A 27951-nucleotide genomic window follows, 5' to 3' on the forward strand; every position below is an offset into this window, starting at 1 on the left:
AAAGCCGCGGGCAATGAGAACAAACCCAAGTGCTGAAAAGGACCTGAGGCCCAGAAGGAACTAGCGTCAGTCAGGAGGCTTAAGCCTCCTTTTCTTCCCCTGAAGGTAGAGATAGCAAACTTGCCTTTTAGGGTATCTAGAGGGTAGTGATCTTGGGGGCCCATAGGGTGGATGCTGATGTCAGAGGCCTGGAGTCTTCTGCCTGTGTTTGCTTATCCTGACTACAGATCTATCAGATAGAGCGTTGGAAAGTTCACGCTCTGAGTTTGGGAGGGGCTGTGTGGGCCCAGCCCTCCGGAGGAGGAGGGGGTAGGTCAGCGCTCCCTTGGCTTCTCTCCTGGCCTTGAGCTAGTGGTTATAAGTGTGGAGGTTAGGGGTAGAGACAGGCACACAGCGAGAAGTGGCAGTCGTGCGTACAGTATGCTGGCCAAGGGACTTTCCTTGCGCTCAGTGCTGGTCAAAGGCTGCCAACCTTTCTTGAGCCCTACCTGGCAGGGGCCAGTGCTGGCCATTGGAGGGGAAGCTGGCATCTCTACTAATAGTCCTCGGCCTTTCAGTGAGATCCCTTCTCCCAGTGACAATGGCTGGCTAAACCTGTACCACTTTTGGAAGAAGAATGGCACACACAGAATCCACTATCATCAAATGCAGAGTTTCCAGAAGTATGGCCCCATTTACAGGTAAGCCTGGCAGAGGGCAGAGGCAGGTATATGGGAGACGCAGGGCTCCAGACAGGCTCAAATGTTCTGCTTGGGGGGGGGGGTCTCAGACTTGTGTCTACGTTCTTTCATTTCTTCAAGCCTAGGGATGGTGGTAAGAGAAGCATAGACCCTCCCAATTTACGGCCCCAAGATTTCAGCTTTCTCCTTTCCCAGTTCTTGCAGGAAGGGCTGTGAGCAAACACACCTCCAGTGCCCCCTTCACCTACCGTCCTCCAGACAAAAAGACCAGCTGGCTCTCTCTACCTTCAGGGGAGAGCTAGCTTTAGGTTCCCTGACTACTGGCTAAGCTCCCACCCCGCTTCAGGGCCAACCTCAGCTCCAGGCCCTTTGTGACTCCACACAAGTTGGTTTCCTAAGCATCTTCTAGGAGCAATGACCTTGCGGTCCGTGGCTTCTGAAATCTCAGGGTCTGTGGCCTATTCTCGCTTAACAATACTTGTGGTCAGAAGTCTGTAGGCTACTTGTGGGCTTTTCTTCTTCTTCTTCTTCTTCTTCTTCTTCTTCTTCTTCTTCTTCTTCTTCTTCTTCTTCTTCTTCTTCTTCTTCTTCTTCTTCTTCTTCTTCTTTTTTTCTTTTTGGAGCTACTTCAAGAGATGGGAGGTGCCACAGTCATCAGGGAGCATGGAGGGTGATGCATTTCATCCTAAATGACAAGATCCTTAGCTCTGCTTTCAAGCTGCCCCAGTCAGAGTGCCTTATTCCATCAGCTGCTCTCGCAGTCACTTTCATCTGAGTGTTGTGCTGTGTCCCTTGAAGTTGGCGTTTTCGCTCCCACCGTATCCCCACTTTCTGGAAAGAGAAGGGACTTACCAAGGTCGTAGATCACCAGACTTAAGCGAATACTGGAAATCCAGTTTGTGCATCGCCTTGCTCCACATCAGGGTGATGCCACAGTTTATAGACTGGAAGGTAGCAAGCACTAAAAGGGAGGGACTCAAAGCACCACCCTCATGGTCCCCTCACCCCCATACCATGAAGGCTCCTTGCAGTCTTTGGAGAATGGCTGAGAAAATCAGTGATGCATGAATGAATAATTGAAATCACATCCGTCTTTAACCTATATGGTCCTTTAGTACCACGAAGACTGACTACTGTGTGTGTCATGTGGACTTGCTTCCCCCGTGCATTCAATAGTTTTTCTCGTCCCTCTATTTGGTTTATTTTTTGTTTGTTTGTTTTTCAAGATAGGGTTTCTCTGTGTAGCTTTGGAGCCTGTCCTGGTTGTAGACTAGGTTGGCCTCAAACTCACAGAGATCTGCCTGCCTCTTCCTCCCGAGTGCTGGGACTAAAGGTGTGTGCCACCACTGCCCAGCTCCTTTTGTCTCTTTAAAACGATTTGAAATAGCAGTACAATAGACCATGTGTGTGGACAGCTACGTTTTGAGGACAGACTTTAAGTGAGCGTTGAGCTCACACCCTTAGATACAATGTTCTGATGAGTGTCTGTCTTTCAGGTATTCTGTTGATGTCAGATCGTCACCTTGGGCTCAAGTCTCAGAAGTGAGGCTGATGATCCTGACAGCATTTCAAGGCCTTTTAGGATGTAGCAAATATGGGATTGGATAGTGGAAGCTGGAAAAACGCTGAAGGGGTGTTTTCAGGGGCCATGAACAAGCTGAGGAAGGCCATGGCTTGTGAAGGTGGGCCTGGGCTTAGACTCTGAGACAAAAGCTGTGCATTCCAGGAGGGGGATGAAGGAGAAAGAGGGAGAAATCAGGAGAGAAGGAACACACACACACACACACACACACACACACACACGGGAGGGAGACTTGAAGTAGGGACGGCGCCAGAGATAGGAGAGAGGAACGAGAGATGGAAGGACAGAGATAGAGGGTAAAGGGGGGAGAGGGAGGGGAGAGAGAGAGAGAGGAGAGGAAGGACAGCTAGAAAGAGGGAAGGAGAGAAAAAGAAAGAGGGAGGAAGAATAGAGAGGAATGGAAAAGGAAGGGAAAGGGAAGAAGGGGTGTCAGGAAGGGGGAGAGGAAACACCTAACTTGTGTCTTATGTGTATAGATATTTGTTTTCTTATAAATCAGTGGATTGTTCTTGGGAAAAAGGTAGTGTAAACAAGAGGCAGACTCTCCTGTGGCCTTTTAGTAGTTGCTTGTGTGTGTGTGTGTGTGTGTGTGAGAGAGAGAGAGAGAGGGGGGGGGGGGAATGGGGGGGGAGAGAGACACACACACAAGTGTATTGCCTCAGAGCTCTGGGAGTTAGACCCTGTGTAACATCAAGGTGCATCCGGAAGACTGGCTTCTTCTGGGATTACTCTCCTCAGCCTTCAGACCAGTCTTCTTTTTCACGTCTCTGTTAGAATCTGTTTCTCTTAGAAGGACACCCGGTCATGCGTACAGTTGTGTGTTCCTAGGGACTGACTGTTAGAAGGACATCCGGTCATGTGTACAGTTGTGTGCTCCTGGGCACTGACTGCAAAGCGCTCTGTGGGCCCTGCCACCTGTCAGCTTCATCCATACTTGGGACTTGATTTTTTTCTTCTTCTGCAGTTTCAAACAAACTTTAGAGTCAAACATGACACATATACCTATGACCACTGTAGCTCCTCCTGAGGGACCACTTCATTGACACTATCCTGCCTCACACAGCATAGCCCAGGACCAGCCAAGCCCTGTCCCAAACCTTCCATTTGTAACCATGTCTACAAACTAAATCTTTGTCTTTAAACAAAGCTTTAGCTTAGATATTTAATTAGGCGTAAATGTGTGTAGTGGGGAGATAGGTGCGCATAAGTGCAGTTGCCCTCAGCGGCCAGGAGGGGGTGTTGGGTCCCCTGGAGTTATCCAACATGGGTGCTGGGGTATAGGCTTGGGACTGGAGCAATGGCTCAGAGGTTAAAAGCAGTGGCTGCTCTTCCAGATCTCCTGAGTTCAATTCCCAGCAACCACATGGTGGCTCACAACCATCTATAATGAGATCTGGTGCCCTCTCCTGGCCTGCAGGCAGAACACTGCATATGTAATAAATAAATCTTCTAAAAAAGAGTGGTATAGGCTCCTAGTTACTGAGTCATCGCCTCAGCCCTGAAGTATTACGTGAAGGGCAGTGTCTACACTAAATTACAGTTCTACAGGGGCCCGCTGGCCCGGAACATGGGAGGTGCAGGACATTCACGGCAGGGTAACATGGAAGTGTACTATGGCTCCAAGTCCAGCAGGACAAGAAGACTCAGCATGGGTAGGCATGGTTACAAATGGAAGGTTTGGGATGGGCTAGGCTGTGAGGCAGGATAGTGTTCATGAAGTGGTCCTGTGGGAGGAGTCACAGTGGTCATAGGTTTATGTGTCACGTTTGGCTCCTCAGCAGTTCCATGAGACTGAAGGCACATCTGTCTCCGTTTCATAGAGGAAACCGAGGCTGACCCAGTTCCAACATCAGTCTCTCTCATTTTTTTTTTTTCCAGGGAGAAGCTTGGCAGCGTGGAGTCTGTTTATATTCTGGATCCTGAAGACGCAGAACTGCTGTTTTTACGCGAGGGTCCCTACCCAGAACGATACATTTTGCCCCCCTGGCTTGCCTATCACCAGTATTACCAGAGGCCCCTTGGGATCCTGTTTAAGTGAGTTCTGAGTGAACCCTGTGTGTATGGAGGGTGTTGGAGGGGGAGAGAGTGGGTCTTCTCATCTTCCTGCGCCATGAGGCGAAAGATGGTGATGATGATGGTGATGGTGGTGATGATAGGGAACTGTGCTGCAGACTTACGGGGAGGTGTCAGGCTGAGGTTCTTCATGAGTGGCGAAGGACTTTTCTGAGTTCTCACTAATTGCTTTAAACATGAAGTGCCTCTTTATCAAGCACCTGCTGAGTACCAGGCCTTGTGCCAGGTGTTGGCAGCACAGTGGCAAATAAAGTGGGGTCCTGACCGCCTGCAGGAGCTGTGAGAAGCAGAAAATCCATCAGTGAAATGTAGACACTGTTTTCTACCAATCTGCCTGTTGAAAAATGTATTTATATATTGCTGGGGTTGAGCCTCGGCTCTGGTTCAGGTCCTGAGGCGGGGAAGGGGCGTTGGCACAAGGAAAACTTCTGACCACCAAGTGGGTTGAACTCAAGTGGCTCTGAATAGTTCAAGCCATATTTATTTATACTTAACAGAGTTTTTCTTATCAGGCTTACATGAACAGCTTTATTATTGGCTCCTATTTTTGACTTTTTAAGAAATCCATCATACTTTAAGGACTACATTGTAGTCTTTATGAAAGCCCCCATTGTTCCCCCTTATGCTTCCCCAAATACACTTTCCCACCCCCCTACATAACCATATTCCAGACAGAAAGTTCAGCATTTTTGCAAGCTTAACTAAATATGGAGACAGACACATCCTGCTCTCACAGCGCTTAAGTCAGCTGGCAGCTACTTGTGGTTACCAAGTTAAAAAGTAATAGACACAGGTACAGTGCTTTAAGAACAAGAATATTCAAACCCAAACAATTCTCTCATGTCTGCAAGATATGCTTTGATACAATCCCCCTTTCTACAAGAGGGTCCCATGTCTCAGTCTCTGTAAGAGGCAGACATTGATAAAGCTCCCTTTTCCCATCTCACTATACCATACTTCTTCCACCAATATGAGCTCCTGTGTGTGGTAAAGATGAATCCATCAATTCCAAAGTTTGCATTGTATTTTTTCCTCTTGGAGCATACCAGATCCTACCAATGATTCTATGGTTGGTGTCCAGGAAACTTCCTCTCAACAGTAGGCACTATGTGTATTCCTGAGACTTTTTCCCTATTCTGTGTGTGCATGCCTGACTCTCCTTTCCACAACTGTGAGACATGGTTAATGGCCCAAGTGTTGTTTTCTCATATGTACTCAACTATCTCCATTGGGTCAGAAAAGTTCCTAGGATTAGGAATTTCAGATAAGAGACTTGAGAAATGTTAGCCCCTTGCTGAATCTTAGAGGAAAATATTTGAGAAAGAGTAGAATTTCCAGAGAAAATTACAGTTGTAGCATGAGGCTGACAAAGTAAAACTGAAAAACACCCAAAGAATCAATAATATAATGAGAGAGAAAAGAGTCTGTAAGCTGCATGAAGTTTGCAAATTCGTATGCTGTCCCGTGGACTAGTGAGAGTCAATTTCCATGTGTGCCTTGCCCCGAGGAAACCCACTGGACAGTCATGTGTTGATCTGAGACTAGACTGCATATATCCTAACCATATATATATGTATATATATACACACATATATACACATATATATGTATATATATGCAAACACCATATATGCATATAACACACACACTCACACACACACATTTCCTCTATATAGCCTTGAACTTCCTACAAGTTGCTATGTAGACCAGGTTGGCCTCAACCCACAGACATCAGCCTGTCTCTGCCTCCCTTAAAGATGAAAGACATGTACCACCACACCAATCATCACTGAAAAATTTAAATATGACTTGATCAAGGGCTGGCAAGGCCTTGGAGAAGCTGAGCTCTCTGGAGTAGCTGCTTCTCTCGTCAGCTGTGGAGGGAGCAGAAACCAGGCCTCTGTGTGGACAGTGCTTGGATCTTATTTCCTGAGACTGACTATTCCCAGGGACACGATGACTGTGATCCATGCAGTGTTTCTAACTTTAGGGACATATGCCACAGAGTAGTTCCCCCAGGAGACATGGACTAGAATGCGTCTCCTGTGAGAAAACATTAGAAAACACAGAAAACCCAGGAAGCTTCCTAGCTGGTTGAGAGGATGATGGACAAGAAGGTAGCGTGTACCAGCCACCATGTATGGACCTGGGTCCACAACAGAACTCTTCCGAAACATAAAACTGAGTACAGAAGGCAAGTGCCCCCAAGTCTGACAGGTGTTTTAAAAATCTGGAAATAACTGTACCCTTTTAAAGTATCTTTTAGGAGTATATTTAGATTCAGTAAAACCATACACAAAAAAGGGGGCAGGGACTCAGGCTAGGGAGCTCTCCAAGTGGCGAAGGTGTCCATGGGAGGACAAGGTAGGCTGGGGCCCTGAGTTTACAACATTCTTTGCGCTGAAGTTTTTATTTTTTTAAATCCATGTATGTGTGTGTATGTCTGTGTGAGTGCATGCCATGTCTATACAGGTACCCCTGAAGGCTAGGAGAGGACACTGGGTCCTTTGGAGTTATGGTACATGGTTGTGGGTTGCTCTACAGGAATGCTGGGAACTGAACAAGAGCAAGAGCCATAAGCCATCTTGGCAGCTCACAACAACATTCTTAGACAAGCCAACTCCCAAATTAGGGAATGAGCTTTGCATAGGTTGATTTTTTTATGTGTGTCATGAATTGAATTTTTAAATAAAAATTATATTTATGTGTGTACATACATGTGTATGTGTGTGGACACATGCACACCACTGCACATGTGTGGTAGTCTAAGAATATGTTGTGGGAGTCATGTCTCTCCTTACATCATGTGGGTCCCAGGACTTGAGCTCAGATCTTCAGGCTTAGTGCTAAACACCTTTACCTGCTCAGATCATAATCTCAAGGTTTTCATAAATGATTCTGAGTAGCTGGGGTTCCCAATGTAGTGAATTCTCAGATACTTTGGGGAGAAAAGGTCAGTTGGCTTCACCTGTGTGGGAATGAGAAAGATGAACGAGAAGGGTCTTCAATGGCAAGGCTGTGTAAGGATCAGAAGGCAGAGGAATACATGGAAGATGGGCTTGGGGGGGGGTCAACTCAGAAAACTCAGAGTTACTTCAAAGGAGATAAGCGTTTCGGGGTTCTTAGTGGTGGTGGGTGGCAGCGGCGGCTGTCAGTGTGGAAGACAGTCAGGCTTTTGTTCTCTGTTGCCAGCTCTGGTCCATTCTCCTCTCCTAGGCCAGGGAGGGCGGGGAGGGAGCAAGAGACAACCGTGAGTGTTGGGGAGTCGGGGAGACAGTGATGGTGCAGGCTCTGAAAACTAGAGAGCCCATCCAGTGCCTCTGCCAGGCCTGGACTCTGTGACCATGAGGTGGACGTGTATTTCCCCAGGAAGTCAGAAGCTTGGAAGAAAGATCGAATTGTCCTAAACCAGGAAGTGATGTCCCGCGACGCCATCAACAACTTCATGCCCCTGATTGAAGGTGTAGCTCATGACTTCGTCAAGGTCTTGCACAGGCGCATCAAGGAGCAGAACTCTGGAAAATTTTCAGGGGACATCAGTGGTGACCTGTTCCGCTTTTCCTTTGAGGGTAAGGGTCTTACACTTGGCTGGAGGGAGTCGGGGCCAGGGAGCCAGCTTGCAGTTGTATGGGTTGGCTTCTTGAATATGCTCTACTGTCTGTCACCTGGGAGGTAGCCAGGTTCCTCTCGTCTGACATTCATGTTTTGGGGGTCCCCCAAACATAGATCTTCCATGCCACCATCCTCCAAAGGCCAGAGCTTGGCCTGATCCTTCATGCTGCTAGTCTCCCCCTCCTAGAAACAGACCTCTGAAGTTGAGCAGGACAGAGGAGGCCTTCATGGTTGATCTGAGCTGGGTGTAGACAGACACCTAGAAGTTATTCCGACTGGGTAAGGTAGTCAGGCAGCTTAGACCAGGCAAGAGTGCATGCATGTGGCTTAGTGGAGGTCCTGTGAGGCCTGTAGGAGATTTGGGGTACCCTGGGCATGAACTTGGCATTCAAATTCTTCATGTGATTTGAGAAAGTTGAGAAAATTTGAAGGTGGTTGTGATCTTTTAGCTCTAACAAGATTGAGTCCTGGGTAACTCAGACTGATATCCCAAGTCTCTCAGCTCATGTGTGACATAGTGAATTCAGTCAATTACAAGGGGAAATCCCTTTTGGACAGTTTTGTCCTGATTCAGTTCATCCTGTACATGCTTCCCACAAAAGCATCCTTCCCGGGGCCTCCCAATGAGGGACCTGAGTGCCTTCTTTCATCCTTCGGGGTTCAGGTCTCCGTTTCTTCGTTTCTTTGTTGGAGGAAGCTGAGGATGAGGGAGAACTCCTGTGTGTGGTGGGTGTGGGTGGAGATAATTCTGGGAGCTGAGGTTCTCATATAGCCAGGTTGGAAGGGGGTCTTCAGCCTCAGTCTCCCACTGCAGCCATCACCAATGTCATGTTTGGGGAGCGCCTGGGGATGTTGGAGGAGATCGTGGACCCTGAATCCCAGCGGTTCATCGATGCTGTCTACCAGATGTTCCACACTAGTGCCCCCATGCTCATCCTGCCTCCAGAACTCTTTCGATTCTTCAGAACTAAGATCTGGAAGGACCATGTGGCTGCCTGGGATGTGATTTTTGATAAAGGTGAGGACTCCTCTGGCAATAATCAGGAAATGGGGTCACCAAACAGAGAGTGCATCTAGCTGAATCCCTGGCCTCAGGTTGCCTCTTTGTTTCAAGATTAGTCAATGGATGCTAATTTACCACTGAGGAAACTTCTGGTGAGCAGGGATGAGTGTCAGGGCTGAAGGCTGACTATTGGAGGGTTTGTTTTTTTTTTTTTTTTTTTTTTTTTTTTTTTCTGGAGAAGGGGGAGTAAAGATGTCCATGGTGTTTCTTAACAGGTCTCATGACTAGGGGGTAGAGACATGGCTCAGCAGTTAAGGACACTTGCTGGTCTTAGAGAGCTTGAATTCTAGGACTCATATTAGGAGGTTCACAACTTCCTGTAACTCCAGCTCCAGGGGATTTGATGGGCTTTTCTGTCCTCTACGGGCGCCTACACTCACACACACACACACACACACACACGACAAATACACATGTACACTTCATTAAAAAAAAATAAGCCCTTAAAAAAAACTCTTTTTAAAAAGTTGCTCGTTATCTATAGAGTTGATGGCTTGTGTCTGCGCCATAGTTGTCTGAGTGACAGAAGGCTTAGGGGGAGAGCTAGGGCCTATTGAGAGGGGAAGGTTGATGGATAAAACTGCCTGGGGTGTGGTGACATCAAATGTCACCTTGACCATCAGTCCCTACAGAAGCTTGGGCAATCAACCAACTCTGCCCAGTCAGTAAAGTGCTTGCTTGCAAGTGTGAAGACCTGAGTTCAATTCCCAGGACTCATAGTAATGCTTGCTTGTACTACAGCTCCCAGTGCTGGGAGACTGAGACATGTGGCTTCCTGGGGTTCACTGGCCAGCTACCCTAGACACTAGGTGAGTTCCAGACCAATGAGAGACCCCACCTCAAAGAAACAAGGTCCTTGAGGGTACCTGTACATACATATGTGAACCTGCACACATGGGCTCTCTCTCTTTCTCTCTTCTCTCCTCTCTCTCTCTCTCTCTCTCTCTCTCTCTCTCTCTCACACACACACACACACACACACACACAGTGGGGAAGATCAAGAATTAAATGACAAGGGCTGGAAAACTGGCTTGGTTGTTAAGAGTGCTGGCTGCCCTCCCAGAGGACTCTGGTTCAACTCCTAATCTACATGGTAGCCTGGTGTGTGACTCCAGTCCCAGGGATCCAGCACCTTCTTCTGGCCTTCATGGACATGGCACACACATGGTGCACAGACATCTGTGCAGGCAAAACATTAATACACATGAAGTGAAAAAAATTAAGGGAAAGAATTAAACGACAAAACAAATATGAAGGGGTTAGTACAAAAATGGAGGCTTAGTAAAATGGCTGCCTACTGGTAGGGGTTCCGGACTATCAAGCCCCTGGCACCCTCCCAGCCTCCCACCTACAGGGAGCCTTACTCTGTTCCTCCTCCTGCTCCACAGCTAATGAATACATTCAGAACTTCTACTGGGACTTACGGCACAAGCAAGACTTCAACCAGTACCCTGGTGTCCTCTATAGCCTCCTGAGTGGTAACAAGATGTCCTTCAAGAACATCCAGGCCAACATTACGGAGATGCTGGCAGGAGGAGTGGACACGGTGAGTGCTGTAGGGCCTGGCATGGGCCTCCTGGTGCCCACATGCTCCCTTCCCCACCAGCTGCCTGGTCAGAAGCTGCTGTTAATACGAGGGGCTGGGCACACTTGCATGATATGCTTCTCTCTCTTGGTGCCAGGCCCTAAATGGTAGTCTTTTAGAAGGGTAACATTAAAGTCCTGCCATGAACCTGTTTGGGGAGGCTGCTTGTTTGTTCCCGACTGTCCAGACCTGAAATAATCACTCAGAAACCATATTATTTACAATATTGTTTTGCCAATAGCTTAAGCGTATTTCTGGCTAATTCTTATATCTTAAATTCACCCATCTCCATTAATCTGTGAATCGCCACGTGACTGTGGCTTACTGGGTAAAGTTCTGTCTGGTGTCTGTCTCCGGCAGGGCTACAGGGCTTCTCCCTGACTCTGCCTACTTTCTCCCAGCATTCAGTTTAGTTTTCCCACCTAGCTCTATTCTGTGAAGCCACTGGCCAAAAACAGATTTATTCATTAACCAATAAATCAACATATAGACAGAAGGACCTCCTACACCAGGAACCAAACATCCTTCATAACCCATAGGGCAGGATCTGAGACTGACTCAACCGTGAGAAAGAAGGAATAACAGGTTCAGTTCCTGCATAGAACTTTGGTTGTTTTTGAGATGGGGGTTTCTGTAGCCCAGGGTGGCTTTGAACACACTATGTAGATAAGATTGACTTTGAACTCTTGATCCTTCTGCCCCTACTCCCCGAATCTGGGGATTACAGGACTGCTATTACCATGTTCCATTTGTTAAAAAAATTATTTTTTACATGTATGAGTGTTTTGCCTGCATATATATCTGCACCAAGTGAGTGCCTGGTGCCTGGGGAGGATAGAAGGTGGTGTTGGGTCCCTTGGAACTGGCATTACAGTTATAAGCTACCATAGGGTTGCCAAACATTGAATCCTCTTGTGGAGCCATCTCTCCTGCCCCACGTTTGATTTTATGCAGTGCCGAGACCAAACCCAGGGCTTCTTGCATGGTAGGCAAGCATTCTGCCAGCTGAACTGCATTTCCAGACCCTTTATGGTTTTCGTCGTTGCTGTTTCAGATAAGTTCTGAAGTAGAGTAAGTGGGCCTGGAATTCACTCTATAGGTCAGGCTGTCCCTGAACTCACATCAGTTCTTCTGCTTTGGGCTCCCAAGTGCTGGAATTAGTGTTCTCAGCCCAGAGAACTAAGCTCCCAGGAGACTGTTGTCTTGGGAGCATAAGCCATATTAACAGCACAGTGTAGACGAGTGGCTTTGACAACGGACACATTCTCTCACAGCTTGAAGCTATAAGCCATATCAAGGTGCAAGCAGGACTGGTTCATTCCGAGGCTTGACGGTGGCCATCTCCCTCGTGTCTACATGTGGGCATCCCTCATGACTTCTGTCTTGCCTTCTTCCTCTAATTAGGACATCAGTGCCTGGGCTAGAGCCTACACCACGTCTCCCCTTTACCCCATAGTCTCCTTAGAGGGCATATCCAAATGCAGTCATTTATGAGATATTAATAGTTTAGATGAAGACATGTGTATTTGTGGCTGAAGGAAGGGTGATAACATGACTGTCATATGTCACAGGGCTAGATGGCAGAGGCATGCACAGCTACTGACCACTAGGAGAATCGAAAGGAGAATTGTTTGTGGGGATGGCGTTCAGTGTTGATCATGAGATTCCTCGCAGGGAGGCAGTTTTGATTCCAGCTGTAATTGGAGTGGGGCAGCCCCATCATGACGTGATCTGCTTGCAAGTTCCACTCTTGACATCTCCACACCATCTAAATGATTCTTATTTTGGTGTCTTCAGTCTCAAAGAGAAGCGTTAGCACAGGCCAACAAAGACCAATCGACCTTGTGTACCAGCTTTTACAGATGTTCTTTGAGTGATCAGATGATGTTTTTAGAACAGAGTTGAGCAAGAATCTGACTCAGAGTTGAAGGTTGCAAAAAGACAGTGATGTGGATGGAGACAGTGGGGGCCAAATTCTGGGCAGATCCTCCACCCTGCACCCTTGAAACATACCAACCTTTTAATTTATCCTGTGTCCTGTTGCCCAACAGACACCAAGGCCCTGTGACACTGTGGGGTCTATCACGGTCATCTTTTCTTTATAGGTGAACAGTGGTACAGAGAGGTTAAACAGCTTGGCTGAGGCACACAGTTAGCAGAGTAGAATGAGCTACCTTGTTTGCCTGCTATCCTGGGTATCTACCCTGTAGCTGGCCTTGGAGGCTCTGAGGTCAGTGTTTTCAAGGAGTCTATTTGCTTTCCGGGTAGATAAGGAATTCTAGGAACTGCCTTGGGGAAGACTCCTCAGTGTCTACAGCGTGTCTGTAGCTAGGGCACTGGCCTTGTATTGGAGAGGTCATAGGAGGGATGCTAGGGGGGCAGCAGGCACATGTCCATGGAGCCTCCATACTTCATCTGCAGGCTCTGAGGAGCCAGGGCTTAAAGCCAAGAAGTAACTTGACATTGTTTCCACTTTTGTCTCTGCTGGGAAGATAGAGGTGTGCATATTTAAACCTTTTGGATAGAAATATGATCCTTGACAATGTGTCTACAATCCACGTCCTCTGCCCCAGGAGGGAGTGTGGTCTAGGCTGAGGCCTCTGTCTGCTTAGTCGGCTGACCTGGGTGAGTCTGAGACTGTGGGGCTTGAGCAGGGTCACTGATGCCTCCAGTGGAAGACCAATGGCTGCAGCCACTGCTTCTCGTTGAAGTTACATTGTGAATCCCAGTACGTCTTTTACACCAACTGCAGCAAAGATGGAGAACAGACCTGTGGTCTGGCTTAAGGATGGTTGAGTCTTGTTTTCTGTTATTGGGGTGAATGCTGAGACTCAGTTGTCTCTCAGTGACACCAAAGGAATGACAGTCATTTCAGTGGATAAATTTCTTTTGTTTTGTTTTATTTCATTTTGCTTTTTGAGACAGGGTTTCTCTGTGTAGCCCTGGCTGTCCTGGAACTCACTCTGTATACCAGGTTGACCTTGAACTCAGAGATCTGCCTGCTCTGCCTCTCAAGTGTTGTGATTAAAGGCCTGTGCCACTATGCCTTTGACATGGGTAGACAAATTTTACGGAAGTATAAATGTGGTTTCTGGAAGCCTCTGGAGCCCTCTGGAAGAGGACATTGGCTGTGTAGCTCTGTTGGTTAGGAGATGAAAGAGAGCTGGGTTCACACGGGATGAAGGCAGAGGCAAATCCTGCTCTGAATATCCATCCCTTGGCATTAACTATTTTTGAGCCAGTGTATCAGGTAGCCCAGGTTGACCTTGAACTTGTGTAACTGAGGATGACATCCTGCCTCCCAAATGTACCAACACACCCAGTTTATATGGTGCTGGGGACTGAACTCCAGACCTTGTGCATGTTAGGCAAGCACTCCATCACAAGCTCCTTACCTGGACACCAAGAAAACCTTAAACATTGTCCTTTCAAAGGTTTTGCAACTGGTCTTGGATATGGGGGGTTGAGAGTAGAAGACAGGGAAGTTTTTAAGGTAGGTCATAGACACTGTGTCACCTTGAAGTGACGGGCCTTCCTGGCTTTTGCAATCTTTGTATTTCTACCAGACATCCATGACCCTGGTGTGGAACTTTTACGAGATGGCACACAACTTGAAAATACAGGAGATGCTGCGGGCAGAGATTCTGGCTGCCCGGCGCCAGGCCCAGGGAGATATGGTCAAGATGATGCAGTTGGTCCCACTTCTAAAAGCCAGCATCAAGGAGACCCTGAGGCAAGTCTAGCATACCCATGCCTCCCTATCCCCAAGCCCCTGGGGAAGGGTTCCAGGGATGGGCTAGTGGAGGAGAGTAGAAATAGGAAGGGAGAAGTGTGGAAGGGGTGAATAGGACTGGTGAGTGAGAACTAGAACCAAGTCCTGCCTTAGTTTCTCCCTGTAGTCGGGGGGCGGGGGAGGCTGCAATGCTAGGTTGGTGTGGGAGTCAGGGTAGGGGATACATCCCTGTTCCAGGATCTGAGGCCATCTATCTCTGAGGGTCCTCTTTCTGCAGGCTCCACCCCATCGCTGTGACCTTGCAGAGGTATCTTGCAAATGATGTGGTGCTTCGTAATTACAAGATTCCTGCCAAGGTAGGACTCAGGGGCTCTGCTAGTCACACGGAGGAGAGGAGGGAGCAGGTTTCAATTCTAAGTAGATGGTGGTGATGGGGGCTTCTCTCTGGGCCTTTCTTCCTGATGCTGGGGCATTGGTGGGGCACTCAGATGCGGCGATCTCAGTTTGCGTGAACAGTAGTGACAGTGGGCATGGTGGGTAATGAACTCTGGAGTTCAGGGCTACAAGGCTAACCTGGCTGGTATTTCTGGGTTGAGGTATGGCAAGGGTTGAGAACAGCATAGGAAAACCCCATGGGTTCTTCCTTAGCTTTGTGTCTTCAGCCTTCATCAAGGTTCACAGAGGGGTAGGAGTCCTGTTTGAAGCTACACAGTGGGCAGAAGGCCCTGCTCTGTCCTGTCTTGGTTAGCTGGGAAGCTAGGCTTGGAAGTAGGGTCCCAAGGAAGCTGGGGTTAGGGTTGTACTTGGAATGGTGGGGAGCTGGAACCACTCAGACTTTGTTACCTTGCTCCTAGACATTGGTGCAGGTGGCTACCTATGCCATGGGCCGAGAACCCAGCTACTTCTCCAACCCAGACAAGTTTGACCCAACTCGCTGGCTGGAAAAAAGCAAAAATAGCACCCACTTCCGATACTTGGGCTTTGGCTGGGGTATTAGACAGTGTCTGGGCCGGCGGATTGCGGAGCTGGAGATGACCATCCTCCTCATCAACGTGAGTGGGGCTCTGGGACATGGCAGCACCCTGGGAAGTTATCAACATTCCTCCCCCCATCTCAGAATCCAGGGAGTGCAGCCTCAGGGCTCACTAATCTACCCCAACTCCCAGCTGCCTCCTCATTTGGACTAACCTACTTCTTACTTATCCATTGTCGTCCCTTGAGCATCTATCTATCTGTCCACACTCAAGAGGTGAAGTGGGAGACGTTGCTCAACAGATTAGTTAAGATCAAAGGTAAAGTCATGGAACAGAGCATGCAGGATCCATTTAGACGTGGTGAGAGTGAATAATTTGTGGCATGTTCTTTAGCTCATACTCAACATACAACCCTGTGCATACAGATGTCGAGTGGGTGTGACCTAGGGGAGACAAATCCTCCTTTCCATTCCTCAAGCCTGCCTCCTCTTCTTCAGGTGCTGGAGAACTTCAGAATTGAAGTTCAAAGTCTCTCTGATGTGGGGACCAAGTTCGGTCTCCTCCTGTTGCCTGAGAAGCCCATCCTCTTCAACTTCCAGCCTCTCAAGAAGGACCTGGACACCACCATGATCAGACAGGGTGGCACTGTCTGAACTGCAGACTGGAGTCACACGGGGCGATGGCCCTATGGGGGCCTTTGGGCAGGTGTCTCTGTCTCCAGAAACACCTGCTCCCTTTGGATGGTTCTGAGCTCTCAGGGGCCACCTGCTTAGGTTAGCTGGGTCCTCCTTCTTTATCCACTCTCCTCCTTTACTTACCCAGAAAGTTAATAAACAGATGAACTCTGCAGAGTGTTTTCATTCCTAGAAGATCTCTAAGACATTCATTACCCCCGTGGAGATGAACCCTGATCCTTGGTCGGCAGTGGGATGAGCGGCATTTAGGAAGATGGGAAGCTGTTGTGCAGCCCAACTGTGATCTCCCCCCCCCCCATCAGTTCAGGAGTTAGCAGAATCGACCCTGAGATCGCTAAGGGATCTAAATGAGATCTATCAGGAGAGGCTAGTACCATCAGTCCAGCAGTTATCAACGGACCCAGGGAGCTCTGCTGTGGGGACAGGGTGGCCAGGGAGATGTGAGTAATCCCTGTCCTCCTGCGTGGAACTGCATGTGGTAAAACATCACGCCACTGAGAGGCTGAAGTGAGGTGATAGGGCCCGAAGACAGAAGGCCAAAAGGCTCCACACCCTCTGCTGCCCATCCTGTGGGCACTCCCCGGTCTGTTTCCTTGCTCCAGGGGGATGTATTCTAAGAGCACAGGATGGAGTCTGCTCAGAATTTGGTTTATATGACATCTGCCTCTGTCCAGATCTATCTAGACCCTCTGGTTCTGTATCGTGCCATGAGCAGGTGCCAGATTCTTGCTAGCCCTTGGCTACCAGAATTTAAGTCCTGTAGATAGGTGTGGAGGCCAGGCCAGCTCCAAACAGCAGTCAAGCTGGCTTGGTCCTTTCTAGTAAGGCTGACGGTTCTGGGTCCACTCTTGAGCCCTTTGTTTCTCCCTAGCCTGTGGCCCTCCTCCCATATCTCTCTGTGTTTCATGCTGTCTTTCTCTCCTCTCATCGGTGACTCAGAAATTTCAGTGCTGCAAAGGGCCTCCTTGCCAAGACAGACGCTCTGCATGGGATAGATGAAGAATGTGGAGGTCAGAGAGATTTCCAGTCACTTAGAGTCATCCAGAATGCTCATGGCCAGAACCCAAGCTAGCTGGGACTCCAGCCTTCATGACTTCCTGCCTCTGACTATATTTGTACACCATATCATCAACTCTGCCAGGCATGACGGGATATCCAAGTAGTGTCATAGGAAAGCTTCAGTCTTTCTGTTCCCAGGACACTTGGAAGTCCTAAGCCTGAATGAAAGGGTACCAGAAATGAAAAGGTATTGGGGATTCATGGGAAACATGGCCTCCCGTCTTGCACAGAGCTTGGCTTCAGGCACCTTATTTCTGGTCTCCATGGTCTCCTCAGCACTCTCCACAGATCATAGTAGTGTTGGCTTTCCGGGTCAGACAATAGGTACAAGGCAGCCTCAGCCCAGGACCCAAGCTGGATGTGAAAATAGCCGCTGATCCACTGCCAGCTGCCGCGCTCCAGGAAAGAGACAAACACTTAATTGAGTTCTAGCATTTACTAAAGACATCTTTGGGGTGGGGATGACTCCTCAGCACATGGGGAAGGAGGCCAGCTCCAGGCTCAGGTCTTCTGGGAGTGAAAAGTCTCAATCTTGGAGTTTGAGGGTCTGTTGAACTTCATGTCTGAGTTGGGCAGTGAAGGTTCCAGTTTGGAGGACTGTTGGAGATCCTTGGCCACTCCAGCACTCTGTGACATACAATATAGGGCAGATACGTATATACCCATTCCCAGGGTACACTGTCTTGGGGCATCTTGTGTGGTAAGTCCTGCTTCTGAGGATCCAAACCCAGCAGGCTGTGGCATTTTATCACTGTGGGTGATGCCTAATTCCTCTGGGTCCCTAGGACTACATGAGCTTGTAGAGGTAATGCTATGCTCCCTGCATGGCCTCAGGTTCTGTCTAGGGCCGGTAGAGCCTTGGCTGCAAAGTGCCGATAGATTGAAAGTAGGAGAATCAGGACCTTTTGCTGTAGGGTATGAAGTCTCCAGGGCTGGGCTTGGGGTGGGGGTGGGGACACTGACGTGATTAATCTACTTGTTCCTGGGAAGAAGGGAATGCGAATCTATCCCCAGTATTGATATCTAAGAAGGAAGCTAAACAGAAATCTATTGCACTAGAAATTGTGTAGGAAGAGGTACAAGGTATTCTGCCCATGTGTGATGGCAGAGTAGAGCCAGAATACGCTAGAAATGCCTGTGCAGGCCATGTCTCACCCATAGTTATCTTCTCCTTGAGGTTTAGGACAACTAATGGGGAAGGGGACTTGTTGGCAGGTATCCCTGTCCCTTCAGATGAGTGGGGGAATGGAGGTCACTTGATTATCCAGTTTGTTAATGGTGGGACCTCAGCTCTAGACTTCTGATATCTAGCTTAAGATCTATCCCCCAAGTTTTTCTCGAGGCCTCGTGATTGGGGGTTGGGATGGCTTCTAGCCTATCACCCAGGAACTCTGTGTCAGGGTGACTCACAGACTGGTCTATGATGATGGAGTTTGATGGGTGTCCAAAACCATGTTGTTGCTCCTGAAGCCGTATGGCCAAGTTTTGCTTCTCTCGTGCCCAGTGGCGAGCTGAGTCCTCAAGCTGCAGACGTGGAGAGGGGAATTTGGAAAGACAGCAGTCAGTACAGCTCCTCCCCAAGAGCTAGGACAGGGTCTGGGCTTGTCCTCTGGGAAAAGGAAAAGCCCTGGCTGTAGCAGAGGTGAGGAGTCAAAGAGGCAGCCTAAGACACAGACAGATCTCAGCAGTCCGCATGGAGTCCATACTCTGAGCGGCATCCACACCGGGCTTCACTCTGGTCAGAGACCAAGGTTGACCTGGTTACATAATGGGTCCTAATTATGGAGTTGTACATTGGGTCTTGACCCTACTTGTATACTAGGCATTGCTCCTGGCCAGAGGCTGCACTGTGAGCCTGCTTCAGGCTGATCAACTCCAGCTTCTCACCTACCTGGTTTTCCAGGGACAAGATCCGACTCTGAGCTTGTTCTAGCTTGGCCAGGAGGTTAAATTTGTCTGAAGTACCACCAAGGAGCTCCTGTGGGATCAGACGCTCATGTGAGACCCCATATGGGAGCTGAGGCCATGACTGAGGAAGCCCCAGGTGCTGCAGGAAAACCCAGCCAGGCGTGGGTTTCAAATTCAGTGGCAGACACAGCGCCTCAGTCCTGGGCCAGGGCCTCTGCTTAGCATCTGCATAGTGCTTGGTGTGCATTGTTCCCTATGCTGTTTCCAACTCAGATTAGAGACTCTGACATCACATAGATTCCAGGCTGGCCTTGAACTCACTAATTAGAATAACCTTGACTTCTTGTCCTCCTGCTTCCATCTCCTGAGTGCTGGGATTACAGGCGTGTGTAGGTTTATGCAGTGCTGGGGATTGAACACAGGGCTTCATATATGCTAGACAAATACTCTACTCACTTAGCTACACCCCCAGCTCACACCTAATAACATTACCAGCTGCTCATGTAAAATGCACTAATGAACTGCCTTTAATACCAGGAGGCGGCTGAGCTGAGAGTCTTTTTGTAGATGAAGGTTCAGCAAAACAAAGGCTGCCCATCTTTCATGTTTTACCTGTCTGCCGGTGCGTTGGGACATTCCAAACAGAACTGACTTCCTGGACGAACACAAACACTCACCTGTGCCCTCTTGCCACCATAGCTTCAAATATTGACTCTGGGTTTGTGTACAAAGGGGTACTTGAAGTAGCCCCCGGGGCACCCACCTGTGCTGGCAGGGTCTCTGTGCACGTGGAGTGGCCCAGGCCATTTGTGTCTTGTAGCCTCTCTGCCAAGTCTCCACCTGCTCCCAACTCCCTGGGATCCACCTGGGATGGGGAAAAGGGCTCTCCAAGGCTGCACCAATCCCAGACGGTTCTGAGAGGCCCATGGTGGGAGGAGGGTGTCCAAGTGGGAGCAAGCCAGGTGGTAGGTGGAGTCAGGGTTCAGGGGTCAAGGGTGAGCTAGGGCCTTGCTCTCTCCCAGGGCTCTAAACGAGGGCAAAGCATTCATTTTAGGAACATGAGCGCAAAGAGTGCAAGGCGTGAATATGAGTTTCTGGTGCCACTGGGTGCTGGGAAGCCCAGATTCTGGGCTGGATCTTTAACCTGGCTCATGCTGGGGGTGACTGTGGGGTACATGCTGACCAGTGCCCGCAGCCTCCAGCCAGGTTGTGTTGGCGGCTCTTACCGGCAGGGCCTGCTGCTGCAGGATGATGGGGGCTGACTGCTGACGGTTCTTTTCCAACTCTGCCCGCAGCCTTGTGTTTTCGGCCAGCAGTATGGAGTAAAGATCGACAGCCATGTTCTCTCCCGTGGGGCCCAGGTGAATGCCAGAGGTGGCGAACACGGGGAGAGCTGTGAACATAGTCACTCGTGCTTGTGACATGGGCTTTCTAGCCTCTCTGTTCCCATTTTTCCCAGCATTTTGTTCCATTCTGCCTCCAAGCTAGCAATGGCTCCCTTTTGCCAGTGGAGTCAGATCCACGTCCCTCAGGCTGTTTAGGATCTTAGTCCATTGTTTTCCCTGTTCCTCCCTGCTCATTCGTCCTTGTATTTGTCTCTCTGGTCCTGACCTAGTTGTTGCCCTCCATAGATGCTAGCCCACATTCTAGGTGGCTTAAGGAGCCCTGAGATGTTCATTGTTTTCTAAAGACTTTCAGATCTCAGGTGCCTAGCCATCAGTGAAGACTGAACCCAGAGCCAGGCATACAGAGATACTTTGGGGAGTCTCTCCACGTGGCCAGGGAGATATCTGACCTGATATGGTGTCATTTTATTCTTTCCTGCTTATCAGAGCTATCTTTTATTGACAGTTGTGGATAGCTGTGGTTTTCACCGATGAGGAAAATAAACTGATCCTATCAGAGTGGTTTTGTCTTTTGCTTTGTGGAGGCAGAATAGAAAAGATGCCAAGGGGGCAGGGAGGAAGCGGAGGATGCGGGCACTGTGGCCTAGGAGGCCCTCCATCTGGGGAAGTCCTGTGGTTCATGGGGCCTCAACCCTAGAGGTCTGGTCTCTGTGGTATCCTTGTGTCCTAAGGCAGTTCCTGACAGAAGAAGGGCTCTGATCACCATGGAAGCTCTCTGAACCTGAGAGAGGAGAGGACTAACTATCTCGGGTGTCTCTCTCCTGCTCACAGACACAGAAGAGCACTGCCCCCTCTCTGAAAGTTCTTGTGAAGCTGGAGGGCTCCAGGGTAGGACAACAAGCTGGAAAGTAATTTACTCCGAGATCTACCTTGGGGAGCAGGCTCACCCACGTTGGGCTTTCCCTGCGGCCTGCTCGACAGTGCTGGCTCCTTCCTCTCACGGAGCCTTTCTTCCAGTACCTGCTCCATTTTCTCAATCACCTGGTGACAGAGACCAAGGCTGGGCTGGCCCAAGAGCTCCACAACCTCTAGGCTGCAGCACCTCCTGGGCAGCCCCAGCACCTGCCTTCTCCTGGTGCCGCACGGTGTCCTCCAGGGCCTTCATCTTCTGCAGCTTGTCCTGGTACCGCTTCAGTTGTGCGGCCTGCGGCTGCTGGGCCTGGTACAGAAGCAGCAACTCCTTCTCTCGATCATTCTTCTGCAGGATGGAGGCGAATGGGTGCCTGGGAGTTATCTCAGCCACAAGGGTGCACGTGGCATCCTGCTGCACCCTGCGCAGCCAGGTTCCCTCCCCACCATGTGCTTTCTTTCTGCTCTGGAACATTTCCCAGGACTTTTCTCGGTGGTGGCACTGTTCCCCTGGCCACCAAGCCTTGGCTCACCCGAATCAGCTCATTCTGTAGGTATTGCACCCTGTCTCGCAGCCTCTTTATGTCCAGTTCACTCAGCAGTAGCCTCTGCTTCATGGACACCGCTGGGGTGGAAAGAAGCTGGCTTGAGAACAGATGGAGGCAAGGGTACCCAGCCCTGGGGCTTGACTCAGGATTGTACTTTCTGTCCCCCCCCCCCCAGGATGCTATAGCTGGGCAGATTGTGCAAGTTTGTCTACAGGGAGGAGCGGGAGGGGTAGGGGACTCGTGTGACACACATCTGGAGAAAGCTCCCCATCACCCTGGCAAAGAGCCACGTGAGCCCCAGACTAAGCTCAGCCCAGAGCCTGGGCCCCAGTAGGTATCCAAAGGCTCACCCAGGTTCTCCTCTTCAGCCCTGCTCTGTTCTTCTTCTAAGTTCTGCTGGGTCAGGTGACTCCTCAGCGTGCGGTTCTCCTCCTCCAGGATGTTGGTTTGCTTCCTCAGTGCCAGGATGTCCTCTGCCATCTTCTGCATGGCCCTCCGGTAGTTGTTCATCTCCTACGATCCCAGAATCCTCCGCTGAACCCTTACTCCATGCCCAACCCCCCAGGACTACATCTGCATCCACAGTGAGCCACCCTCAACTCAGCCTTAGCGATTGCCCAGAAGAGGAGTTGGGCATGGTCTCCATCTCCTGGCAGCATTAGGACAGCCACACTAAGGTGCCTCTTTTGGGACCACAATAATTCATATGACACCAGGGGTTGCTAGGGTTCAGGAATCAGGTGAGGAAGCCTGCAGGCAACAACCTCAAAGCACGCAGCCACGTTTCCGTGTTCTGAGTAAATTTACAGCTTCACCTTCTCTTTCCTTCAGCCCCCTCTTCTAACCCAACTCCTTCTTAGATTGCCCACTGAAGCCACTTGGGGGCTGACCTACCATCAGCTTCCCAAACAGCCCAGCATCCAAGAAGAGACACCAAGTAGACCCTAGAGACTCAGGTAAGATCTCAAGGTCAAGGTGTCAGGATCCAGATACAAAATGAGGGAGATGCAGGAGATGGGGGCAGGAGCTGACTCATGTCTGGAAGGGCAATAATCATAGAGTTGGTGTTCACTGGGCTTCCCCCACACCCCAAGCCTCCTGCTAAGGGCTTTAGGTGTTTTTCTGCATTCAACCCCTAGTAAGCCTATGAGATAGGTATTATTGTCACCCCCACTTTACAAAGGAGGAAACTGAAGCCCCAAAGAAGCGAGCAACCTACTCAGTGATGAGAGCAATAGATAGTAAAGTCAGGGCCTGAATCAAGCCTGCTGGGGCTGATGCTTGAGTCTGGTTTTTTATTTTTAGTTTTTACAAAACAAATGTCTGCTCATATATGTACAGGACAACTGAGATGAATTTTCATGCATTATGTGTGCGTGTGTATGCATGCGTACATGTGTTGGTATATGTGTGTGTTCAGTCTTGGGTGTCAACCTCAAGAACGAGATCCACTCCTTGAAACAGAGCAACTTCTCATTGGCCTGGAGCTCACCAGTCAGGCTAGATTGGTTGGTCAGTGAGTCCTAAGGGTCCTCCTGTCTCCACTTCCCTCTTGCTGGGATGATAAACACTCAGTCACCATGCCTGACATTTACATGGGTGCTAGGCATCAAACTCAAGATCCTGCACTTGCAAGGCAAGCACTTTACCCACTGAGCCATATCTCCAACCCTATATTTTGCTTGTCAATCGGATTCTGTACCATTGTTACAAGTCTCAAGTACATAGTATCTTAAGATAAATATTATTTAAAGAGAGGAGAGTGAGAGAATGAGCCAAGACACAGCCAGTAAGGTCCTGGAAGAGTAGATCTCAGAGCAGGACTTAGGGGTAAAGAGGGAGGAGGCAAGTAGGCTATCTGAGTTGTCTGTAGACTTCTAGGCTGTGGGGAGCCTTGCTCCTGTGGGTGGGCCTTACAGACCTAGTCTGACTCCCAGGCCCCACAAAGAACAACTCTACATGCGATCTCCTCTGGTCTCCTGCTGCCTGGTGTGTGTGTGTGTGTGTGTGTGTGTGTGTGTGTGTGTGTGAGATCCAGCTACATTCCCAGTTATACTCCCCCACCTGCTGCCTGGGGTGAGGGGATACAGCTATATCCAAGCTATGGTCTCCCACCTGCTGCATGGTGGGGCACAGCTTCTAGGGGAGGGGTCCCCAGTCAGCAGGATCTCATCAGACACCGCTTGTTGTCTGCCGTTGCTGTCTAGCCGTCTGGCTATAGTCTCTCTGACGGCGCCACTGCTGGCTCTATCTCCTTAGCATCTGTTGTGGCTTCCCCAGATCTGCGCCCATCTGACGTCCTCAGATGCTTACTGGGACCCTGGACCTGGGACCACATGCGCGCGCGCGCGCGCGCACACACACACACACACACACACGCACGCACACTCATGCACATACTTACTTTGGAGTCAGGGACATGTGTGGAGTTTGGGACCTCCTGGCGGCCCAGGAGTTGCTGAGAGCTCAGGATGGGCTTTGCAGGTATGTGTTGGGGGGGGGCACTGTTCTCAGTCTGTCTCCTTTCGGCTTCAATGGCTGTTCCACTCCACAGATCCTTCCCTTTTCCTTCTTCCTACCGTGGGCCTGCTGGTTCCCCTCTGCTGAGTGGTTTATGGCACATCCCAAGACTGACTGGGTCTAGGGCCCAGGGCTTGACTGGAGGAAGTCTCTGATATTTCAAAAGAGGGGATCATCTCCTGTCCTTCCCCAGCTACTTCAACCTCTTCTCACGCTGCTCTGATTACAGCAGCCCCAGTGCGGTTACTGGTTTCTAAGTTATCGCCTCAACACATACACATTCCTAGGTCTATGGTCAAGGATGCTCCGTTCAGCAGTTTGTAGTCTTATACTACGGCTTCTCTCATGTCTGGTTGCATGGAGTGTCCTAGAATTAGTTGTCCTGGTTCAGAGAGAAGACCACACTCTATTGTGAAATGAAGGGATCGCGTGGAGAGTTAACACAAACTTAACTGGGATGAGACGGGAACATGCACACAAAAGGAATTCTGGGAAAAGGTTGCAGCCCCTCGGCCACTCTTACAGGATCTGGGCAGCCCACTTCTCATTCAGGGGATTATGGTTTTTAAGATCTCACTGTTCCCCAACTCTGCAGTTCTGGGATGTGGGGGAAGTAAGTATTGCTCTTTTATTTTTACCCTCCCCCATCGATGAAGGAAACAGAGATCATAGCGACAAAGGAAGGACAGAGGGAGAGGTTGGCTTCTGGTGAGGCGGCCCCCTGCCTCAGCCATCAGGTCCTTCTAGAGGAGGGTCAGTGGGTCCTGGGGGGGACTCCATCCCTTGAAGCCTCATCTTCCTCCCAGACTCTTAGCCTAGCCCTGCCTGGTCCTTGGGAGTAAGGCCTCCATAGGGAGACAGTATGACCTCCTGACTCAGCCTCTCGACTCCAGCCAGGGCTCTGTTTCTGTGGGGATCTCAGCTGCCCCCATTTGCATGGCCGAGTGGCGACCTTGGCAGCACAGCTGGGCTGGCAGACCACAAGGTTCAAGTTAGCAGCCCTGACCTCTGGCCACAGCCTGCAGCCGGGTTATCCTCAGGGCCATGTTCTACATCATGTTCTGGCCTTGAAAACACACAGGACACCCTGTTCCAGATTCTCTTTACAATCTCGCTCTCTAGTTACCTCCTGGGGGAGGGACAGCGTGGTGGTCTCGGGGGCGCTGACTCAAATGCCTGACCCGAGGACCCTTCACACCCTCCTCGCCCACTGACTCCCTCCACCCAACCCTCAGAGCCTGCCAGAGTGAGGAATGTCAGAGTGCCAGGTTTTAGTTTTCCCGCTGCCCAGGAGTATTTTTGGGCTTTACCACATCCATAGCTCCCTGTGGGCTCAGGAAGTGGGGTGCCCGACCTTAGGCTTCAGTGCCCTCATCTGTGGATACGAAATCAGCCCCCACGAACAACTGTGATATGAGAGCTAATAGGAAGGTTAGCTCTGGCCCTGGCACTAGGGTGCCTGGAGACAGTAACTCAAGGGAACCACTTCAAAACACTCCAGAATGGCCCTGGTCACTGGGCCCAGAAATTCTCCTTATATGATGAGACCTAGTTTACTGGACGGAGGTTCATTTCCACCGAGGAGGAGGGTAGGGACTCTCTGAGCCCAAGAGAGATACTTAGACTATGGTCAGAGCTTTCACTAAAGTCTGAAGCACATCACCCAATGGGGACCCAGCACGCATCTGGCTGCCATCAATTGTGTAGTCAGAAGAGACCTTGTATCATCACTATACAGATGGGGGGGGGTACTGAGGCTGGAAGTAGTGTGCTCCAGAGACTGTCACAAAGCCTGCGTCTGAAGCATCACAATAACCCCTTTGGTGGTCAAGGCTTGCTGAGGGCCACTCTGTACAGTTCTGGGTCACATAGACCCTGGAGCAGAGATACGCAAGACTGTCCCTTCCCGCAGTGGTCCATCTCTACACTGAGGGGGTGGCAGATGCTTCCTTGTCTGTGGAAGAAGGGGCCTCCGGAAGGCCTATTCCCAGCTTAGTAAGCCTGGAGGAGAGCTTCCTGGCGGCAGTGACAACCCAAACCTCTCTTAAGACAAGAGTGGTACCTGGAGGAAGGGGCTTCCAAGCCCAGGAGAAGTTGTGGGGAGAGACAGGGGAAGGGGACAGCTGCAGAGCAAGCTGGAGAAATGGATTCTCTTGGCCTCTGCTGCAGAAACTAAAGGGCCCACCATGCAGGGGTGTAATAAGGGCTCGTGGCTGCCAGCTACTACGGACAGATGGGTATAGGGGTCCAGAGTAGTACTAGGTAAGAGGCAGGGGCATGGAACAAAATGAAGGCAGGAAAAAAGCGAAGGGAGGGAGACATGGGAAGGCAGGCCTCTGAGATGTGCACCTCGGAAAGGGAGCCGATGTTCAGAATTGGGGAACGGAGAGAAAGGATACAAAGGAGTTGGTGAGGAACACTCAAGATGAGGGGGGGAAAGGAAGGCGGTGTGTGTGTGGGTAATTGCCAGAAAGGAAGACAAGCGGCAAGACCCGGCGGCCAAGCCAAGACCATAGGACTCCCTGAAGAACGCTTGGGCTGAGCAGGGATCTGGGCTCACCAGGCCTGCTTATGCTCTGGCCCCAACCCCCAGGGCTCTTGCTGGTGGGCTCAAGATGCTGGTGTGTGGTTTGCCTTTGCTGCCACCAGAGGGCAGCCACCTCCTGCCAATGCTCTGCTTTCAGTCTGTCCCAAGAAGAGGGCAAGGCTTCCGAGGAGCCGCAGGGCTTGTGTGCCAGAGTATTAGAGTATTTCACCACCTAGCCCCACCAGCACACATGCCCCTTCTCCAGATGGTCCAGCTGTCCTCCCGAGACATGCCCTGGCTGGGATGGGTGCCCTCTGCTGAGAATCATCCTTGGAAACCAGAGAGGTCAGTGACTTGCCTGAAGTCACACAGCAATTCTTGAACCTCAGCGGGGTCCTTTATTGGCTCTAGGGAAGATTATGGGCCTGAGGCATGAGGTAGGGCTTGGAACAAGACCTATAATGAAGCTAGCTCAACTTCTCCCACAGCTGAAGACACCTGACGCTGACGCTCATGCATCAGTACAGCTGGGAAGGAAGGGGTGTGGGTGAGGAAGCCTTACCCTTCTCCCACACATCAAATCTTTGCAGAGAGAGACAGTTCTTCTACCCAACTAACTATTCCATGAACACTCGACCCAGGTGGAAACCTAGAGGTCCCAGCTGACTTCATGGATGGAAGTTCTCCCCCAACCCTTAACCCTGAACTCAATCTAAGCCTAAACGTAGGGCTTTGGATGGCCAGGTTCTTGCCTAGTTTCCCCTGGTTGTAACCAGTCTGAAGTGGAGTCCATTCCGCTCTCCTTGCTGAGGAAGAAGCTGGCCCAGAAGAGGAAGGCCTGGCTGTCTTTTGATTCATTCCTAAGGGGCACAGGTGCAACTGGACGTTTGTGAAGGGAGTGTTCTGTGGAGCTCAAGGAGCAAGGCCTGGCTGGAGAGGACCTGAGTGCTGTCCTGCCCCAGCTCCTCTCCAGCCAACCGCCAAGGCTCCAGACTCCCTGTCTGTTCTTCACAGCCAGTTCCTCCTCCTCCAGATTCCTCCTCCTCTAGGCTCCTCCTCCTTCAGGCTCCTCCTCCAAGCTCCTTCTCCCCCCAGGCTCCTCCTCCCCCAGGCTCCTCCACCAAGCTCCTTCTCCCC

General features: G+C 50.2%; 2 protein-coding genes across 4 annotated transcripts in view; one reads left to right on the top strand and one right to left on the bottom strand.

Annotated features, from left to right (window-relative positions):
- Nucleotides 1-382: 382 nt before the first annotated feature.
- Nucleotides 383-16149, top strand: Cyp11a1 (cytochrome P450 family 11 subfamily A member 1). The gene is made up of 9 exons (XM_050152047.1): nucleotides 383-680; nucleotides 4141-4296; nucleotides 7705-7904; nucleotides 8762-8965; nucleotides 10399-10556; nucleotides 14162-14328; nucleotides 14606-14684; nucleotides 15183-15380; nucleotides 15800-16149. The coding sequence occupies exons 1-9, from the start codon at nucleotides 421-423 to the stop codon at nucleotides 15953-15955; spliced, it is 1578 nt and encodes a 525-aa protein (XP_050008004.1). The 5' UTR covers nucleotides 383-420; the 3' UTR covers nucleotides 15956-16149.
- Nucleotides 16150-17430: 1281 nt separating this feature from the next.
- Nucleotides 17431-27951, bottom strand: part of Ccdc33 (coiled-coil domain containing 33) — a 100896-nt gene continuing 90375 nt past the window's right edge. Inside the window, exons 13-21 of one of the 3 annotated variants that reach the window (XM_050151813.1) lie at nucleotides 22118-22280; nucleotides 21753-21844; nucleotides 21437-21568; nucleotides 21258-21351; nucleotides 20191-20357; nucleotides 19728-19829; nucleotides 18948-19034; nucleotides 18467-18580; nucleotides 17431-17683 (exon numbers count right to left, since the gene is read on the bottom strand). In XM_050151813.1, coding sequence (XP_050007770.1) covers nucleotides 17558-17683; nucleotides 18467-18580; nucleotides 18948-19034; nucleotides 19728-19829; nucleotides 20191-20357; nucleotides 21258-21351; nucleotides 21437-21568; nucleotides 21753-21844; nucleotides 22118-22280 — 1077 coding nt within the window. In that variant the 3' untranslated portion in view covers nucleotides 17431-17557. The remainder of the gene's footprint in view (nucleotides 17684-18466; nucleotides 18581-18947; nucleotides 19035-19727; nucleotides 19830-20190; nucleotides 20358-21257; nucleotides 21352-21436; nucleotides 21569-21752; nucleotides 21845-22117; nucleotides 22281-27951) is intronic. The other 2 variants (XM_050151814.1, XM_050151815.1) reach the window with 2 other exon arrangements.

The sequence above is a fragment of the Alexandromys fortis genome, unplaced genomic scaffold (genome assembly GCF_014885135.2).
Source record: "Alexandromys fortis isolate MF-2015 unplaced genomic scaffold, M_Fortis_MF-2015_v1.1 scaffold_70, whole genome shotgun sequence".
In the NCBI taxonomy this organism is placed as follows: Eukaryota; Metazoa; Chordata; class Mammalia; order Rodentia; family Cricetidae; genus Alexandromys; species Alexandromys fortis.

What these genes read in the sequence shown, in the direction of transcription:
- Cyp11a1 (XM_050152047.1), top strand. Translation starts at nt 421, where the DNA reads ATGCTGGCCAAGGGACTTTCCTTGCGCTCAGTGCTGGTCAAAGGCTGC. An exon ending in TGGCAGGAGGAGTGGACACG is followed by an intron (nt 10,557 to 14,161) that starts GTGAGTGCTGTA and finishes TATTTCTACCAG; the next exon opens with ACATCCATGACCCTGGTGTG. An exon ending in TGACCATCCTCCTCATCAAC is followed by an intron (nt 15,381 to 15,799) that starts GTGAGTGGGGCT and finishes CCTCTTCTTCAG; the next exon opens with GTGCTGGAGAACTTCAGAAT.